The sequence below is a fragment of the Ammospiza caudacuta genome, chromosome 6 (genome assembly GCF_027887145.1).
Source record: "Ammospiza caudacuta isolate bAmmCau1 chromosome 6, bAmmCau1.pri, whole genome shotgun sequence".
Classification (NCBI taxonomy): domain Eukaryota; kingdom Metazoa; phylum Chordata; class Aves; order Passeriformes; family Passerellidae; genus Ammospiza; species Ammospiza caudacuta.
Genome location: NC_080598.1, coordinates 49,434,024 through 49,453,097, shown reverse-complemented (window position 1 = coordinate 49,453,097; position 19,074 = coordinate 49,434,024). Strand labels below are relative to the sequence as shown.

The 19,074-nt window shown below is 41.3% G+C and overlaps 1 protein-coding gene across 1 annotated transcript in view; it reads left to right on the top strand.

Moving 5' to 3' along the window:
• The first annotated feature begins 5,787 nt into the window (after nucleotides 1–5,787).
• Nucleotides 5,788–19,074, top strand: part of TTC7B (tetratricopeptide repeat domain 7B) — a 117,336-nt gene continuing 104,049 nt past the window's right edge. Inside the window, exon 1 of the mRNA XM_058806325.1 lies at nucleotides 5,788–6,000. Within this exon, the coding sequence (XP_058662308.1) occupies nucleotides 5,880–6,000 (121 nt within the window). The 5' untranslated portion in view covers nucleotides 5,788–5,879. The remainder of the gene's footprint in view (nucleotides 6,001–19,074) is intronic.

Genomic DNA, 19,074 nt, shown 5'->3' with positions numbered 1-19,074 from the left:
TATGTACATATTTGCATTTGTGGTGCAGAGGATATTTCCAGGCACAGTGTGACAGGTTTAAAGTGTAGTATGAAACACTGAGGTGGAAGAATATGATTTTAGTAGATACTGGCAGTTGAGTGATGCTCTGTTGCCCTTTCATTGGCAATGCTGGCTCCCGTTTCACATGGGTGGGCTTAGAAAGGACCTCTTTTGGAGTCTTTTTTTTCACGCAGCACATTTAGTAATTAAACTTTGGATTCAGACAATGACTGCTAGCCCCTGTCACTTCTTAAAGACTGTGAATTAATATCAAGGGATTTCATAAAATAGTAAAAAATATGTTTGCCTGATTCTACATACATTCAATTTTCAGTATCAGTTGCCCATTATCTCACAAGTGCAGTATGAACTGAATCACTTTGAAGGCAACAAAATATAAAATCAAAATCCATTGTGAAGAAAGCTTTTCGGGTTCCTAAGTTTTCTTGAATTGTTTTATGTATGACATTAACTTTCAAATAGCCATAAGGGCTTAATGGTTTACAAAATAATGTACATTTGCAGATGTAACTATTCTAAGAAAATAAACTCATCTAAGTACAAAACCTTGCAATGTTGAAATAATTTGATAAAGTTTATTTCATTTTTTACATGGCTGTCCTCCTTGCTATGAGGCAGGGGTTGCAGGTTTTATAATGGACTTTTTGTCAGAATTGATTTAATGGATACTCTTCAGTCTCACTTCCCTTCAAAGAACATGTTTATACTCTCAAAAAAGAGACAAATGTCACTGTGAAATTCTTTCCTCAAAGAATTTTCATATGGTCTGTTCTCAATTTCATACAGATTACTGGCTTCAGCAGAAATGGAGAACTGTGTAGTTCCTCTTTCTGCCAACAGTGTTGCACTAACTGAAAAAAAGATTACTTGGGTTCCAGTAAAAGTTCTGCTTCTGTTAATGGTTATGAGCTGTGCTCTTCACTGTAGAGGAATTATCCCACTAATGAGTTTTGGCCTGAGAATTTTTGCACTTCACATTCTACAAAATAGCAGACGGTAGTGGGAGTTGATTATGATTGCCTTAAAATACAAATAGTATTTGAATTGCATCTCTGATCACTTGCAGTAGGAATATATTTTACATTCTAATAAGCATTGCAATGTTGATTTTAATTGAAAGACAAAAGGTTGGTAAAATTACCATTTGTAGTGAGGAAAAGCTTTTTAATGTTTACTTTTTTGTTTTGTTTTATTATGAATATGAAAAAAGGGCTTTTATGTTGTCTTCTATAGCATCATATTTCCCTCAAAATTTTTTTCTTTCTCTGATGTGTGCTATAGGTAGAAAAATAATTTTAAGAATCAGCATTATGACTAGCAGTTTCAGATGAACTTTTTTGGGAAAAAACAGCATACCACTGGTCAGTGTGCCAACATAAAACCAGAGTAGTAGCTAAACTTGCATATTAAACACTTTTTCTTTAAAAAATGAAACAACACTGGCATTAAGCATTGCTAACCTTTGACACAAGTTGGCTGTTAATCTTGGATTCTTCCTCACCACTTCAGTGGTGCATAGTATTTGTCTAAGAAGCCACAAATACGGTCTGGAATAAAAAACCCATTGACCCTGTGAGTTTACTTGCAGGAGGTTTTTTCCTCTCTGGGTTTTGAGCAGTCTATTTTCATATGTTGCCTTTATAAATACAAGTACTTTTTGAATTGATTTTTCTGATTCCTTGTTAAAGAATGTTTAATATCTTAGCAGAGATTAAAGTGCTGCTTTATTTAAGTCAGTTTATATTCTCTCTAACATTGTCATCAGTTTAAAGGCTGATCACACCTGTTTCTCATAGATCTGTGTGGAGTACTAGTGCAGAAAGTTTCTTTACCAGGTTTATTTTCAGGTTATGAGGAGTATGGGAGTACCATATCAGTGTGTGTATTGGGTTTGTGTGGCCAGGTTTTGGTAGTGGAGGGGACACTGCAGGAATGGTTTCTGTGAGCAGCTGCTGAGGCTTCCCTCACATCCAGCAAAGCCAGGGCCAGTTGACTTCAGGATGGACCCACCTCTGGCCAAGGCTGAGTTCATCAGAGATGATGATAATAAAGCCTCTGTGATAACATATTTAAGAAGGAAAAAATGTTATTGCACAGATGTAATTGTGACCAGGAAGAGAGGAGTGAGAAAGTGTGAGAGGAACAATTCTGCAGACACCAAGGTCTGGCCAGGAGGGGCAGGAGCTGCTCCAGGCACCGGAGCTGAGATTGCCCTGCAGCCCATGGTGAAGACCATGGTGAGGCAGCTGTGCCCCTGCAACCTGTGGAGGTCAGCAGGGGAGCAGAGATCCACCTGGAGCAGGTGGGTGCCCAGAGGAAGGCTGTGAGCCCACGGGAACACGCTCCTGACCTGCAGACCTGTGGGGAGAGAAGGCCACGTAAGGGAGAGTTTGACTTGTGACCCCATGGGGGACCCACACTGCAGCAGTGGGTTCCTGAAGGACTGCATCCTGTGGAAAGGGACCCACACTGCAGCAGTTCATGCAGAACTGTAGCCCATGGCAAGGACTCACATTGGAGAAGTTCATGGAGAACTGTCTCTCATGGGAAGGAGATGAGAGCTTCTCTCCCTGAGCAGTGGCAGAAACAACAGGTGATGAATAAGCCCTGTTCCCTGTGTGCCTGTGCTGCTGGGGGGGAGGATGTAGAGCCCACAAAAGAGGGAACGGTGGAGGGAAGGTGTTTTCATTATTTAGTTTATTTCTTATTATCCTGCTCTGTTTTTTCTTGGTAGTAAATTAAATTAATATCTGCAAATTGAGTCTGTTTTGCCCGTGACAGTTATCAGTGAGTAACTTCTGCCTGCCCTTAACTCATGAGCCTCCTGTTGTATTTTCTCTCCCTGATCACTCGTGGGGGGTAATGATCAGGTGGCTTTGGGGAGTACCTGGCACCCAGCCAGGCTCAAACCACCACAGTGTGTAGCTGTGCAGTCAAAGGTCTTGTTTCTTCATACCAAACTCATGAAATTGCACTGAACAATCCACTTCTCTTCCCCCTGTGTTTGGGGGGATTGGAGGGGGAGAGATGGCATAAGGCAAAAGGATAGAATAATACATCTTAGTTATTTTTCTGCATTTTGAATTTCCCTCCTTTTCACAAACTAGGTACCTCTCTATATTTACTAGCCAGCAAGCCTTAAAGGCAGACTCTTTCTAGCCAAGTACATGCATGCTTTGGTCTACCCCAACAGTGTAATAAAGAGGCATTTCCAGAAAAAAAAATTTTGTTTAAGGCTGAAAAAATAAGGGGCATTTGACGAAATATGCAGGATTGTGCTTCTTTTCTCTCTTACTTTTGTGCTATCCATTCCAAATCCATTATTGAATTCCACTATTGGTCATCTACAATGGAATCTTCTCAGAGCAGTCTTAGGTGCATGGAATTTTCATTAATGTTAAAGCAGCTTTCCTAAGCATTTCAAAATGTGCTAATTCCTTTTGCATAGATGTCTCACTTCATAAATAGGAGCTGTTGAGATAATAAGCCTGATGAGCTGTAATGTAAATATTTTAATACTATTGCTGGTAGCTTTTAGTGAAATTATGTGATCAGTGCTAACAAAATGTGTTAGAATTATTGTGAATCAATATGAATAATCTTCATAGGCAAATTAGCTCTTTTAGAAAGTTGAAATTTCAGTTTTCATAGTCTTATCTGTAAAAGAACTAGTAGTTATAATATCAAACATTTTGAATTATCATTCTTCCCCTTTCTAATTTTTAACTTATCTTTTCTCCCCCATAAAAAAAAAACCCATGTTATAATCAGTTTGACATTCTCTGGATCTTCTGAAAACTCATGTATGCAAAAAATGCTTTATTATTTATTTAACCTTTTTTTTTTGTTACATTATTAAATCCTCTCTCCAGTCCTGCAGTACTCCTTTGTATTTTTAAACACTGTTATGTTCTGCTACCATTTCATTTCACTTTTAAAACCTGAAGGATATTTTGTTTGAAATGGGACTGTAACCTGAAGGTGCTATAAAAACATCTTGACTAAAAGGCAAATTACAGTATCTGAATTTTGTGTTGTTGCGCTTCTAATAACACTGGGAATGAAAAGTAAATTTCTTGAAACACTGAACAAGATATTTTATGCCTGTCATAGAGTTGCAATAGTTGTGATGGTCTAAGGATGATGGAAGCAAAACAAGATTTGTTGGAAGTAGTATTTATTACATTGAGGATATAGCTGGGAAACACACTAACAAGCTTTTAGTTGTGTAAGCCTAGGTCTGTTCCTGGTCAATCCAATGGAAACTGCATCTCTTAAAAAAAATCCATGCTGTTTCTTATGTTTCAGCTGATGATCAAAACTAAGCAAAACTTCAGAAAACACCTGTCTCTTGTGTATGTGAACACACATGAAGCAGATAATTGTCTAGAAATTCTGTTATGTAAATAACTCTCCCAATGCCCACAGGCAATGCCATATTTGTATTTTGCAGATCTATTTATAGAACAGCCAGAAGTTTTATGTTTGCCCAAATTTGACTTCTGACTCTGTGAACTTGTAATTTCTGAAGATTAACCTGTGCTAGATACAGAGGAGTGCAATGCATGTAAAAGCAAAAATCCAGCCTGTTTTTTGAAACTTCATAATCATCTGTGACAGCCATCCTCATAAACTCAACCAAATTCCTGTGGCTTCACTGACTTCTCATTTCTGTGGATGAAAGAATTAATTGTACAAGTCTCCACTATGACCCAAAGACACGGAGTGAGACAGTTGAATTATTTGAATTCATGTTGTATGTAGCTACACCATATCTCTGTAAAACATTTCCTTCAGTCAATGGGCTGTATCCTTATTTTGTGAAAAGTAAGTAGCAATTTGTGAGATTTTTTCCCCCCCAGCTACATCTTCTTGCTAGTTTTTCAGTGAAAATCAGTCATGGCTGAAGCTTTACAAGATGTATGTGAGTTGTGGAATTGCTGTGTCACGTTTGTGTGATGCCGTGTTTGATAAAGATACACAGTACCATTGGAATTGTTTCAGCTAGTTGTTTTTATTCTAGCTAAATGTTGGAAATCCATTTATTTTCTCCAAACATAGGGTATAATCTCCATATCTTTCTTTCCCTCTGGTTTTTGACTAAGGCACAGGTGAGCCCTGAGCAGGTGGCCGTGCTGGGCTCTGCTGGGTCTGGAGCACGGTGTGAGCTCTGCGGGCTGCTGGGACTGCAGAGACCGCGGCGTGGGCACGGAATGGGAAAGCGCCATTGAAGGGACTGAAACCCCTCCAGCGAGCGGGGATCAGCGCTTCCAAGGTGGGCGAGGAGGTGATCAGCGATGGGCAGGCACTAATTTTAGTTACCTTTTGTGGAAGGGGAAAGTGTAGCAGAGAGAGGCGGTGTGTGCTCATCCCTCGCCTGTGGAGGAACAAAACCACCCGAAGGTGCCATCGCCACCCACCCCTGGTGTGAGCGGGTTCTCAAGGGTCTACTCTTGCCGGGGCCCGCTACCAGCGGCACCTTCAGCGGTGCGGCGCTCGCATTAGAAGACTGGTTCTCTCCCTCCGTCCCTGTCCCTCCTGCTCTCCCTAGGCGCCCCGCGGGTGCCCGGGCAGCGCTGTCCGGCGGCGGGAGCGGCCGAGCCTTCGCTCCCTCAGCCCGGGCCGCGCTGCCCACCAGGCCCGCCCGGCCCCGCCGCTGGCCCCGCCCCGCCCCGCGCAGCCGCCAGGGGGCGCTGCTCCCGGCGCTCCCGGGGCCGCCAGCGCGGCGCGGCCGCGGCGCTCGAGTTCCGCCGCTGCCGGGGCCGCCGCCGCCCGTCCCCGCCTCCCCCTGCCCGCCGCCCCGGCCCCGTCCCCCGCCGGGGCCCCTCGGCCCGACCATGGCCACCAGGAAGGCGGGCTCGCGGCTGGAGACGGAGATCGAGCGGTGCCGCTCCGAGTGCCAGTGGGAGCGGATTCCCGAGCTCGTCAAGCAGCTCTCGGCCAAGCTCATCGCGAACGGTGCGGCGCGGGGCGGGCGGCGGCGGGGGCCCGGCAGGTGCAGCCGGGCGGGCCGGCGAGAGGGGCCTGCGAGGCCCGGGCAGGCGGCGGGGCCGCCGGCGGGAGGGGCAGGCAGCGGCTCGGGGCGGCCCGGCCGGGCGGGAGCAGCGCGGAGGGAGGCGGGAGCCGGCCCGGCCCCGACCCCGGCCCGAGGCTCCGCGCACATCGCCCGTGGAGCCCCCGCAGAGCCGGGCGGGCCGCGCTCCGTCGGGCCGGGGGAGCAGCGCGGCCCTGTGCGCTCCCGGCCCGGGGCGCGGAGCAGCCCGGGGGATATCACGAGCCTGCAGTTTGCCGGCGCACATGCTGACAGTCAGTGTGCATAAAACCCGAAATGTCCTTCTGCCTCCTGTGCCTGCCAGAGGGTCTGTGCACAGCGTGTTCTGGGAAGGCTTCTGTCCTTTCTCTTAATAGCAATCCTCAGCAATATAGTGCAGCTTTATTTATTTTATTGTAGAAACTCTAAATATTTTGCTTGTTCTCTTAATTCTTATGTCACAAACTTCTATATGTTTAACTGAAGGAGGTGAAAAGCAGTCCTTCGTTCTGAGGCATGGAAGTATGTAATGAACGAGGGAGATACAGGGAAGTTGTCTTTGGCATGGGTGCCTTAATTCTGTGTGAGAAAAAATATGGGGATAGTGTGTGCCTCTCTGGGCTCACTCACCTGCTTGAGGTGGACCTAGGGGTATTTTCAGAGAGCAGTCAAGTCTGTAAAGACAGAACTTGGTGTGAATTCAGAGGTGATAAGTTGTCAGAGAGGATGAGGCAAAACATTGACATCATTGGAAGTTTGTTGTGGAAGCAGTGATAGCTTTGCCTGTTTAGATGGGGAAGAAAACTGCATGATTCAGCTCTATAAAAGAGGGAAAGCCTGACTCAAAGAAGAGAAAAGAATTTAAGAATAAATGGGTAGTAGATAACATTTATATGTGTTTGCCTTAAAAACAACTGAGTGGTGTTCCCGACACTGGTATTTTCCTAACTAAAAGTAAACATGAGTGAAAAGATGGAAGGTATGTTTAGTTTCAGGACATGCATCATTGAGTGATACACTATGAGCTAGTTAGAGATCACTTCAAGCAAAGGCAAATATGTTTTGCTGCCTAGTTGGGAAGCACGATCTTCATAGTTTCAAGATGTACTTAGGTACTTCAGAGAGGCAGGGAGAGCTCTGCAGGTGTTAATGACAGTTTGACTTGAATTTCTCTAACCTGTGTATGTTTTACCTAGCTGACGCATATCAAGAGAAAATGATGCAATCTGCATAACTTTACACTTCAGTGGTTTTCCTGTGAAGGCATCTTCTAGATTCTGTACTGGTCAAAATACAAATTATTGAAGCATTTCCTGATCTTTAAAGCATGGGAAAGTATCACATGCAGATTTTATCACTTTTTGACAGCACATGAAGGACTAAGTCAATGTACATGACTTCCAAGCCTGCCTAAGAACATAAACAAGAAATTAACTAATCATATGGGACTCTTCTTCTGTATTGGAGTAACACAGGAGGAGAGTAATTTATTTAATGAAATGTGTTCACCTGCTGTGGAGAGTGTGGAAAACTGGAAGTCTGTGTTCCAAATCCAGGTGTACCTAACAGGTTGCAGGCCAAGGTTATCAGCTAGTGAGACTACCAAGGAGAGGCAGTGCCTCTGTTCCACCCGTGAGGAGACATGTGAACTGAAAGGCACTCTGATGCATATCCCTGTTGCTACTTAATCTGAAGCAATTAACTTAAAGGTTCAGTACCCTGAACTTTACTGCATCCTTCTATACTGATGTTCAGTTTTGACTTGGGAATGGATAACAAAAATCTGGTTTTTGGCCGAATGTGTAACAATATGGAATATTTAAATCATAGGAATGATTTAAAAGCATGAGGGAGAGGGAAGAAGATCTTTATTCTAACCGTATATTGGTGTGTAGGGAATTAGCTTTAATTCTTGAATGCTGGAGCATTTTAACAGAGGATATCAACATTGCTAGGAGTAGTGTTTATTGCTCTTTGAACACAGATGGGAATGAATCCTTTTGGGAAGCTCTCTTGAAATCTTTTCAGTCTTGCACTATTGCAAAAGAATAGACTTATTTTACTAGGATTCAGTTACAGCTCCTTTTTGGAACTGGGATTAGACAACTTGATAAAAAGCTTAGTGGTCCAAGTTATTATTTGGGCTGTTTTGCATTAGCAAATTCCCATCTCTTGAAGCTTACAGCCTAAATAAGATGCAGGAAGAAACAGCAATGACAGCTCCCAGGACAAAGGTCTGTGTGGCTACAGAAGGCAGTAGTGTGTACTTCTGATGAAATGCAGCACTTGAGAAGTGCAGTGTTTTGAGTGGACTTGATTATTGTATTGTTTATTCTGTTTAGTTCTGCTGATGGATCCTATCTATTCCCTAATAGAAGCCTGTGTATAAAACCTGGCAGTGGATAAAATATAAATGACAGTTTAGGTAGGATTTTGGATGCATAAAAATGACCCTAGAACAAATGTCTGTGTCTGATTGATGGCATTTGAAAGGTTTTCCTAGCTTGCTAAACTTTAAGTAAAAGAGAGAAAAAAAAGAGAAATATTGAATAATTGCTATTCTCTGTGTAATAGTCACAATTTGGATCACAGAAAATGTGTATTCTGTGTCAAGCCTGTGACTTGCATTGCTTTTCACAATGGATAAATAGATAGATAGATGGATGAAAAAAGGGCCTTTAACCCGACTCAGATTTTGTTAGCCACTTAGCCTGTTTGTATTGTATTTCTCTGCTTCAGAGCCAGGACTCAGTAGCAGTAATGAGATTTGTGCCATGTAACACAAATCTTGGTCTGGGCTCTTGCTTCATCAGCATTCTGCTAAAAGATTGGGTTAAAACTGTCATGTGCAGGGTGCTGAGTTTGCCTTGCCTAACAGCACATGCCCACCCAGCTGCTCAGGCTCTCCCCTTCCTTACAGGGGCAGGGGCAAAATGTAGAGTAAGATTGGAGCTTCGGATAAAGACAGGGAGATCACTTACTAGTTACTGTTCTGGGCAAAACAGGCTTGATTTGGAGAACTGAATTTAATTTGTTGCCAGTTAAAATACAGTCAGATACTAAGACAGAAAGACAGACATGAAAGTTACACCTTTTCCTCTCCCCTTTCCCAGGCTGAACTTCACTCCTGTGCCCCTCCCCATGTGGTGCAGGGGGCAAAGGGGTCGTGGTGCAAGACAGTTTCTTTCTGCCTCTCCTTCCTTCTCATGTTTTTGCTCTGCTCTGGATGAGCTCCCCACTGACAGTGGTCCTGCTTTGGAATAGGCTCTCCAGTTCCTTCAGGGCATTCCACCTGGCTCCTCCCTGGCACCTCTGCAGCACCTCTGTCCCTCTCCTTCTCTGACCTTGATGTTGTGTTTTTCTGCTGTTTCTCACTCCTTTTGTTTTCTTTTATTTTGTTCTGTGGCATTTTCTGCCCTTTCTTAAATACACTTCCCCAGAGATGATGTCAGTTGTGCGGAGTGGCTCAGCTGTGTCTGCTGTGCTTCTGTTGGAACCAGCTGGGCTTGTGGCAGGGCAACCCCGGCCTTTTCCCCCCAGAGCTGCTCCTGCAGCCCCTCTGCTGCCAGCACCTTGCTGGTTATAACCAGTACAGCAGGATTTTCAGTTGTAGCAGCTGGCAAAGAAATCATGGTGCTGCCCTAAGGGTCGCAAAGATGCAGTCCCTGGATAATCTGTAGCCTGTTCAGTGCTGTCCTCAGGTGTTTGGTGTTCACTTACTGAGTATCGCCTCTTGAAAGGAACTGAGAAAAACCCCAAGTTGTTAGAAATAAAATCTTAGAGCAGTTTTCACTAATGAAACTTTGTGAGTGTTCCAAACTGGTTTAACTAACTTCAAAAGTTCCTTCTGACAAAGTGAACTGAAGAAATTTTCATTGCTGGTTGAAATTTGTCTGACATTGCAAATGAGCAGCATGATGCTGAAGCATGGCATGACAGATAGTGGATGCTTTGAGTACATAATTGCTTGCTCAAAGAATATTTGGAGAGGTTACTGAATGCTGGATATCTGAAAGTAATCTGAATGTATTTTGAAGTGCTCCCAGAACTGAAAAGCACAACTGGAAGCTAACAATCACATTGCAAAGCTGACTGCAAGGCCATAATGTATTTTTGATGAAACAGTAGCGTCTCATAGGAAGTGTCTACAATGGAATTCAGTATGAAGGTTGTATCTGCTCAGGGCATTTTCAGGACATCAATATTCTCGTGCTTTCTTTCCTTCCTTTGGAAACAAAGTGAGGAAACCTTACGCTGGTTCAGCAGCCAGCTGAATGGATAAAATAAAGGATCCATGATTTTCCACGGGTGTTTCCGGCCATTCATTGTTGCTGTAATTGGAACGTGACCTTGCTCAAGTTCAGTGAGATGGATGGCTCTGTCTGGAAAAACACTGAGGGGGCGAATTTTTATAGTTCAAACAAGGTAGAATGGTGTAGTTCTGTAGAAACCTTAGCCATTGTGAAATATTGCATTACTGTGGGGAGACAGTGCATGCCCAGGAAGTTCACAGATCTATATGCTACCAAGAGCATTGTGACATTGCCATGAAAATAGAACATTACCTACAGGTATCAAGTTTGCTCATGGAAATACACCAACATGGTAACACAATGTTTGTTTTTTTTTACCTAGTGAATTTCTTACTACTTTTGCTATTCCATTTCTGTTTGATTTGTCTTGTCTGGGATCTCTTCTCTGACTGTCTTTCCTCTCAACACCTTGTTTTTTGCAGTCTCCTATCAGACCTAGCCTCACGTTTAGCCTGGCAGAGTAATGGAACACAGAGGAGTTAGGAGCAGAGTAGCAAACCCAAAGGATTATGAATTGTTTTACATGTCTAATTTTGTTTGTCACTTTCTATGCTGTTTCCTTATCTTGATATAAGTAGGGCCTAAAAATAGAAACATCTTATCAGTTTTCATCTGTTTTGCAGCCTTGTGAAATACAAGACCTCAGATGTATGGTTAAAGCTTATCCTCAGAATAAACAAGGGATTTCTAAACCTCTTAGGACTCATGCCCTACTTAGAAGGTGTTTACCAAATTTGTTTGGTTTTATTCATAGAGTTTGTAGTGTGATTTGTATATGTAAAGCTTGCCTAAGAAATTGACATCTCTACCAGAAAAGTTTGCAGACCATGTGACGTGGCTTTTTGCATGTCCACCACAGTAGAAGTTATCATTTGTTATCATCTTTGTTTTCCTCCTGTTGCATTCACTGTCACATTTACAGAACAAGATTACTAAGGACAGACATTTTTCTGAATGAAGAGTAAAGGTGGTGACAGTACTTAGATGTGTTGTCTTATTTTTGACTGACAGCTTTGTTTCTTCAGATAGCCAGGGGTGTTACAACAGTGTAAGTGATGATGTGGATCATCTGCTTGTACTCACACTGCATGTTCCTCTGGAAGAGAAAATGCTAGCGTGTGATTTCACAAGTAACCAAGCTGGTCTAACACCTCGCTGCTATTATGTAGAGTAGTTCTTTCTTCCTGCCTTTAATCAAGCTGCTTCTTCTCTGAGCAGCTTCTCCTGGTTATGTGTTCCTGGCCTCTCCCTTGTGTTGATGAACACCAGAGGTGGGAATTACTGTGCTTGGCCAGCAGAAAGCTCTGTGCTTCTTGTTCTGGGCCCTACTGTGTTTGCTGGCTTGCCAAGCTCATTTGCCTCCCACAGGGGTGTGAGTAGTGGAAGAGCTGGTGGAAAGAACAGTAGCAGCAGCCAGTGGAGGGCAAAGGTGAGGGGAACTGTGAGGAAGCATGTAGTTGGTATTGTGGAATGAAAGAAGTATTTGGGGGCTTATAACTGATTACATTTATAAGGATATTTCTATATATTATGAATGTAATTATTTTAGAAATTGGATGTCTTATGTAGTAATGTTAGGTTGATTGCACTTTTGCCTTGTTTAAAAGTTACAAGAAATGGTAGCCAGATGTATCTGTGAATAGATACTTGTATGTTTCTGTATTATAGCTGCTCTCAGTTCCTTTAAACCAACTTCAAGGGTTAAAGGTTAGAGTTAACTTTTCTATAGGGAAATAAATTCATTAGCATAAACTCAGGGTCATTGATACCACTTTTGTTTGGGTTTGATTTGCATGGTAGTAAAGAAGGGGGCAGAAGATCCTTAACTTAACAAATATGAGCCATTCTCCTTCCCTACCGAGTTTGGGCCATTCCTCCTCCCCACAAATCTGTCTTTTTAAGAATAAAATCTTAGAATTTAGTGGTTCAGTTCTTCACAGTTTTCTCTGCACTGAATACTGTTTAATTTGAGCTGATAAGGAGTGACTGAAGATAATAACTTTGTAAAAAGCAAAGTGGCAGGATGCTGAGATAAGTTGGAGGAAGTAAGGATCTCTGGCTAATAGTTTGAGGTGGGTAGCCAGACCTTTAATAATTGGAGAGCATTTTATCTCTGCTCCAGGCTGTGGAGGGAGATGCTGAATCTGGGCATTTCTCTGGCATTAGCAAACGTGTGGCAGAATGCATAGTGGCAGGTTTTGGTAGCTGCTCTGATCAGCGATGTTATCAGTTGCTCAGGAGTTACTTCAGGGGTGTTGCAAGAATTTCTGCAAGTTCCCACCCCACTGATGACCTGTGTGTGATTGGTATGACTCCACTCAGAATTTGTATGCCTAAGCTGAAATCCTTTACTACAATCTCATATTATCTGGAGTTGTAAACAGTGCATCTTTAACAAAAAGTGGGCTGAAAATACCTTTAATTTCTAGAATTTTGAATGCAGCTCACTTGAGACCAATAACTTGGTTCATCTCCATAAAACTTTTGCACAGGCAACCAAGATATGAAAACAACAACAGCTTACAGGCCCTCCCATACTTTTCTGCAGTTAATTATATGAACAAGTTGTAGCTCATCTTTTAAGTGTGCCTTATCTCAAACTCAGATTTGCACGGGCTTAGCTTGCAGCTACACTTCTGTTTTTCTTTTTACTATTTAATTGCAGTCTCTTTACCTTAATGGGAAGAAAATGATGCATTAATCAAGGCTTTAATGGGACTACATTAGAGCTGGGTTTAAGGAAAGGAAGAATAGGGACCTGTTGTTTTTAGAACAGTTGGTAGAATAAAAACAAAACAAACAAAAAACCAAAATGAAACCCCACCAAATCACCAACCAGCCAAGCTGCCAAAAGGTACGTTCTGTATTAACACTGGTAGTTATGTACCTGAGGCAATTGTCTCTGAGACTGACAAATGTAGGGTACTCTTTCAAGAATTTACTTGAGGCTTCCAAGGTGGACCTGGAAAGCTAGGAGAAGATTGGAAAAGGTAGAGAACTGCAAGATCTTGCCTTCTGGGGAACAGAGGCTCATCTATGTGCTTTCATCTGAGCTTTGGGTCACCCCAAACACAAAAAATCTCTCTTCTGACCTGGCAATTAATTAGTGATTTCATTTTTTGTCAGTAATTTTCTTTATCTTTTTGGGACAACAAAAGTTGGATTCCCTTGTCATCATCTCTCAAATTTGCACTGTGCTGCAATATAGCTGTTTGTAGAGAATGGACAAGAGCCACTGACCTTATGACATGGCTTGGTTTTTGCCTTCCATCTAATTGTCTCTAGTATTTTGTTGTTGTTAGTAGCAACAGGAAAACTGTTTTATCCTTTGAGAAATAAATCATGGCAAGAAGCAAGATTGGAATGAATTCCTAGCTATCACAGCATGTGCTTTTCCTGTTCTCCCAGTCATTCCTTGATCTTTGTAGCCTAAACAAAACAGAGATGGGAAGAAGCTAAGTTTTGATCGTTCTTCCTCAGTGTGGTTGATAGAATTGTTTCCAGTTAAACACTCAAAGATGATGGTGGTCCTGTTTCCCACACTTTGTGTTCCCAGTCTTGGGTTTGACATGCATTCTTATTTCTTGGTTTTACATTGTATTGGACTGAAGGGGCCAAGTTTTATTCAATTGTAAGCCTGTCAATCTTCTAGATGATACATTGTGACTTCCCTGGCTTGATTATTTACTGTTCTGATGGCCTTAACATTTCACAAAATTTGGTGAGCTTGAATGTAAAAAAAATAGTTTGAAACAGTTTTCTGTTCTTGATATGTATAATCATAAAATAAATTTCAGTAGTACTGGTACTGTGAAAGTAAACTTGCCTATGCATAAATAGATTGGAAAGCCTATAATATTTTTCTTCAAAGCAAGTTTTGGCTGTCAAGCAGGAAAATTGTGTCCACACTATGTAGCTGCACAGTAAAAAGGTACCGTGCGCACTGTGTACTTAAGAGGCAGAGAAATGAATGACTGTATATAATTAAAGGGGTTAGTCAATAAAATTAAATTTCCTTGAACAGCTGACTCTGTATTTTCTGCTTCTGGTTTTATATGTGTGACATGTGCATCAGTGTGAACCTTTCTACCAGCAGTGCTTGTTGGGATGCACATATTCTCTGGGTGCTTTTCTGCTGTCTCCAGAGACCTGGCTGGACAGGATCCTGGGCAATCTGCTCTAAGTCATCTTGCTTGGATTGGGGCTATTGGACTAGATGATGTCCAGAGGTCCCTCCCAACCTCAGCCATCCTCTGGTGCTGTGAATTCTTGCTAATAAGTAGTCAGGGATGGGATCATAAATGACATCTCTGCATATATGTATATTGTTTATCTTGTTTTTAATATAAACCGTGTAGAAATCTATGAATAGTTTTAGCATTCATTTTGATTTAAGTAGCTCCTGGTCCAGATTTACTGGGTGCTGAGCACAAAGTTGAATGAGTACTTGGAGACTTTTCCTGACATTCCTCTTGAAGCTACTGCTCTTACTCATGGTTTGATACATTGTGAACAAAGCAAATGTCTGCTTTAAGTGCATAGTCCATTTGTTCCTGGGTGAAAAACCATGTGGTTCATGCTTTTTCTGCCAGATGAATATGAAATCAGTTCTGGATCCAGGATTTCCAGATCCTTCTCTGGAAGAAAGCTCAATTTTTAAATGGCCTTCTTAATAACTGTTTTGTGGGAGGCTACAAAATTTTTCTTGTTTTCAGCTGTTTTATAGAAACTTTACTCTGAAATCTTTGTCTGGTTACTATATAAAGCAATTGACCTGTTTGAGATCCTTCTTGCTGCATACCATTCCTAAATTCCTTAGGTTTTTTTTTCTTTGTTTTTGGGTATTGTGATATTCCAAAATGTCATAGGATGTCTGAGGGAAAAACCATCATAAAATACAGCAGCATGCCGCCCTTCAGGTCCTCTGATCTTTTAGTTTTACCTTTGACAGACTAAGAGTTTTAGGGATTGAGTAGGAATAGTTTCTTTTCTCAGTCTCAAGCTAGTTTCCCTATGGGAAGGCTTGAAGCACCAGAAGGGAGTTTACAAAGCAAATCTCAACTTCCTGGAATTCTGCACATCAATGTATGGTCCCTTTGGGATCCTGGAAATCTCATACTTGTCCTCTTTATCCCTCGTCCCTTTCCTACCCTGATTTGTTTTTCACCTTTCCCTTTTTTAAAAATAGTCCTGAGTTAGGACTTCAGTTTTTCATCTTTGTTTTTTTCTTTCTGGGCTCCAGGACAGAGCAGTTGAAGCAGCACCATCTTCTATTCTTAGAACTCCATGCTTCATCTAATTAATCTCACTTGATGCAGTCTTCATTTGAGACTAATGATAACCATGACCTTTAAACTTCAGTGCATTTGGACAGTTGGGCTTTTTAAGAGTCTAAAATATGTTACCTGAAATATTTAAGATTTTGGTGAAGAGTGGATGAAATAATACAACATGGGATATAATGTGCTTCTAGATTTATTTGCTTGCTTACAAGGAAAGATTAAAGTTTGTTTGGCCAGTCAGATTCTGTAGGTATTTTGCTCTGTATTTCTTATTAATAAATACATCCTATTCAAATTCAGATCCTCAGGGCCTGAGTCTAAGGTTGAGCCTCTTTGCTTAAATCATTGTGGTAGGAGATTTTATCCTAATTATGCACTATTTTTCTTGCAGCTGTGTAATTCAGAGAAAAGGGAAATGAAATACTAAAAATATTTCTTTAAATCTATGCCATTTGTCATATAAGGAAGAAGGGGTGCTTTTCTGCCTAGTCTTTCTTGCTGTAGATGTTAAGCTGTTGAGGGAGGTTCCATAAATAACATGTAAGTATTGATAGCACAGGATCATGTGTATTCTGGCCAGTGTTCCACAGCAGCATGATATGGGTGTTTAATTGCAGAGAAACATCTGGTGCATGGGGACTTGATAACAGGAGCAGGGTTGTTGATAATTGTTGCCATAGTTGTGATAGCTGTTGTTATCCAAGAGGTGTGTTTCCCTTTTACCTTCCAAGTATTTCCTTCTGAAAAAAGTAATTATCAGACCCTTAAAATTTTTCTGCATTAATATGAGAAACGACATATATAGTAGTCATGATCTGGACAAACCTCAGTGTTTTGCTTTGGTTTTTATCTGAACCAACACAGGAAAAGTAATACTTCACCAGAACAGTTACTTGCGCTCCACAAAACAACAGGTAGCCAGAGGTTCATTGGTTCTATTGAGACCACATCATCATTCACTATAATGTATCTTGGTGTGCTCTGGAATTGAATAAACTTTTAAACTTATTTCTTGGAATGAAATTTGAAGGCAAAAGAGAGCTCCTAATCTGTATTCAGCTATGTTTTGGGTTTTTTTGTTTTGGTTTTTTTTGTGGGTTTTTTGTGTTTTTTTTTTTTTTTTTTTTTTGGTAGTTGTATGCAATTTTGCGATTCTTTTCTTTCTCTCTCCTTCTCTCTAACCTTACTTTTAGAAAGTAATTTAGAGCTGGATATTCCTCTCACCTAGCCTGCTAACAACCACTGGCTTCTTCAACAAGTGCCTGGAGGTTGTGGTAGCATTCATCAGAAAGATGAATGTGATTCAGTGAATGTTTCAAGATAGACCATGGTCTTAACCTAAGTAAATATTAGTATTATAAGTGATCTTGATCATTCTTGACCAAGGATAAAAGAAGACTAATCCTCTATTTTAATTCTGTTTTTCTGTGAGCAACTGCTTCAGATTCTGATACTGTGGTGAAGAATTTGCTTCAAAAAGCAGATATTAAAAATAAAGTAGCAAAGTGGTTTTATGATGATATTTTTAGAGACTATTTTACAAAGGCACATTGTTGTGTGCTTTTTCCTATTCCCTATTTATGGCAGCCTGTATTCTTGTTTTGAAGATGATTCATATTGATCCATACTGCACAGAGGGACAGCCACGTGTACACAAGACTCTTCTCAAGCCATTTTGTACAAATGTCTAAGCTTTCTCTAAGCTGAAAGAAAGCAGCTTACATGAAATATCTGTATTTTATTTTTGCTTTACATGCTAAGAGAAATGGGCCTTTCACCTGAAGCATGCTTGAGTTTGTCATGGAGTTCCAAGGTGCTTGGAGTTGTCTTTGATTACAGGCAGAGGACATCCTATTAGCCAGGAGATTGTTTCAGTGATACTGTGATGTTGCAGAAGCAGATGGGCAGGTTAGGCTGTTCTTGTCCAAAATGGTTCTGCAATGCAGTTGTGATGTAAGTCAGCAAATAACCCCTTAATCTGCTAAGTAATTGTTGTTGATGAATTCTTCAGCACAGAAATAGATGAATAAGAGGGAATCTCTCCTTTAATCATGAATTTTATACTAAGCCATAACTGTGTGAATTTTCTGAAAATGGGATACTGGATTTCATGGTATTGAAACTGTTTTTGAACAGTTTTTCTTCTGAAACATCTGTTTAAACTGGCTGAAGGGACACTAAACTTCATGTTATCAACTTTACACAGTTTAATTCTGTCTCTATAAAGTGTCTAATAGAAGAATATAATCTAGATCACTCATACTGTGCTGGAAGAAAAAGAAAAGCAATTTCTTCTCAAACAGTTCTTAGATTATTTCAGGATGTCTTAAGGAATAGCTATAACTAATGAAAAACTACTAGAGCTATGGCTTCATAAATGGTTTCCTTCAGAAGCGTCCATGTAATTGGAATTTTGTTACAAGCTCCATTGAAAGTCATTGTTACTGACATAGAATGGTTGATGCATAAAGCCAATGCTTTGTTAATAAAGTATTCACTCAGTAATAATTTGATATAAAAGTTTGTTGCCAATAACAACAAATGCCAATGACTTAGCAGATGAGAGACTCAGTAAATAAGAAAATAAGAAAATTCTGCTTTGCAGTGGCCTTTATGGTTTGCAGTGACCTGCTGTTTTCAAGTGTTAGTCATCAGCAGCTGCCCCAGAGCAGCACCTCTGCCATGAAAGCCAGTCTGACAGTAACTCTGCCTCTGTCTCTCATGGTGCTGTGTCTCATGATCTGCAGCAGTGCTACAGGGAAGGGCTGAGCTGTGCTGGGTATGAGTGACCTGGAAGAGCAGCTTTTGTTTTGCTGCTCAGACCTGGGTGTAAGCTGCAGCTGCTGTTTTCTCCTCTCCCACGTTTGCTTTGAAGGAAAGTATGGGCACTGCATGTCACTGCACTGTGACTGTCTCTAGCTCTGTGTGGATCATTAGCTTCTCTGAGGGGCATCAAGGATGGGAAAAAAAATACCTGGCTCCTATAGACTGCTTTGATTCCCCTCTTAAGGTGCCAGGATAGTTTTAGAGTATGTGCCAGTTTGAACTTAAGGCTTTGTTCGTGCTTGTGTCCTGTCTTTCGAAACATTACATTTCTAAAGTTTTCAAGTCATTATCAGGGAGGTGAAGCTTATCTTAGGGTCAAGGTGGGAGGATGAGAGAGGAAAAGGAGAGAGAGGATACATTAAATTTTCCAGAGGTGGCTTCTTGTTTCTCTCCTCTTCCTTTCCCCACTGTGAGAAATTCTGCAATGTGTAAGAGAGGAATAATCTTACAAACTTTCTGTAGAGTGCTAGATTTATGTCTAGCACTGTCTTGTTCTATTGTGGCCCCACAAATGGGTGAGAAGATGCTCTTCTTCTTTCTGTGGTGTAGCTGATATGGCTACACTTTGCTCTTGCATGTG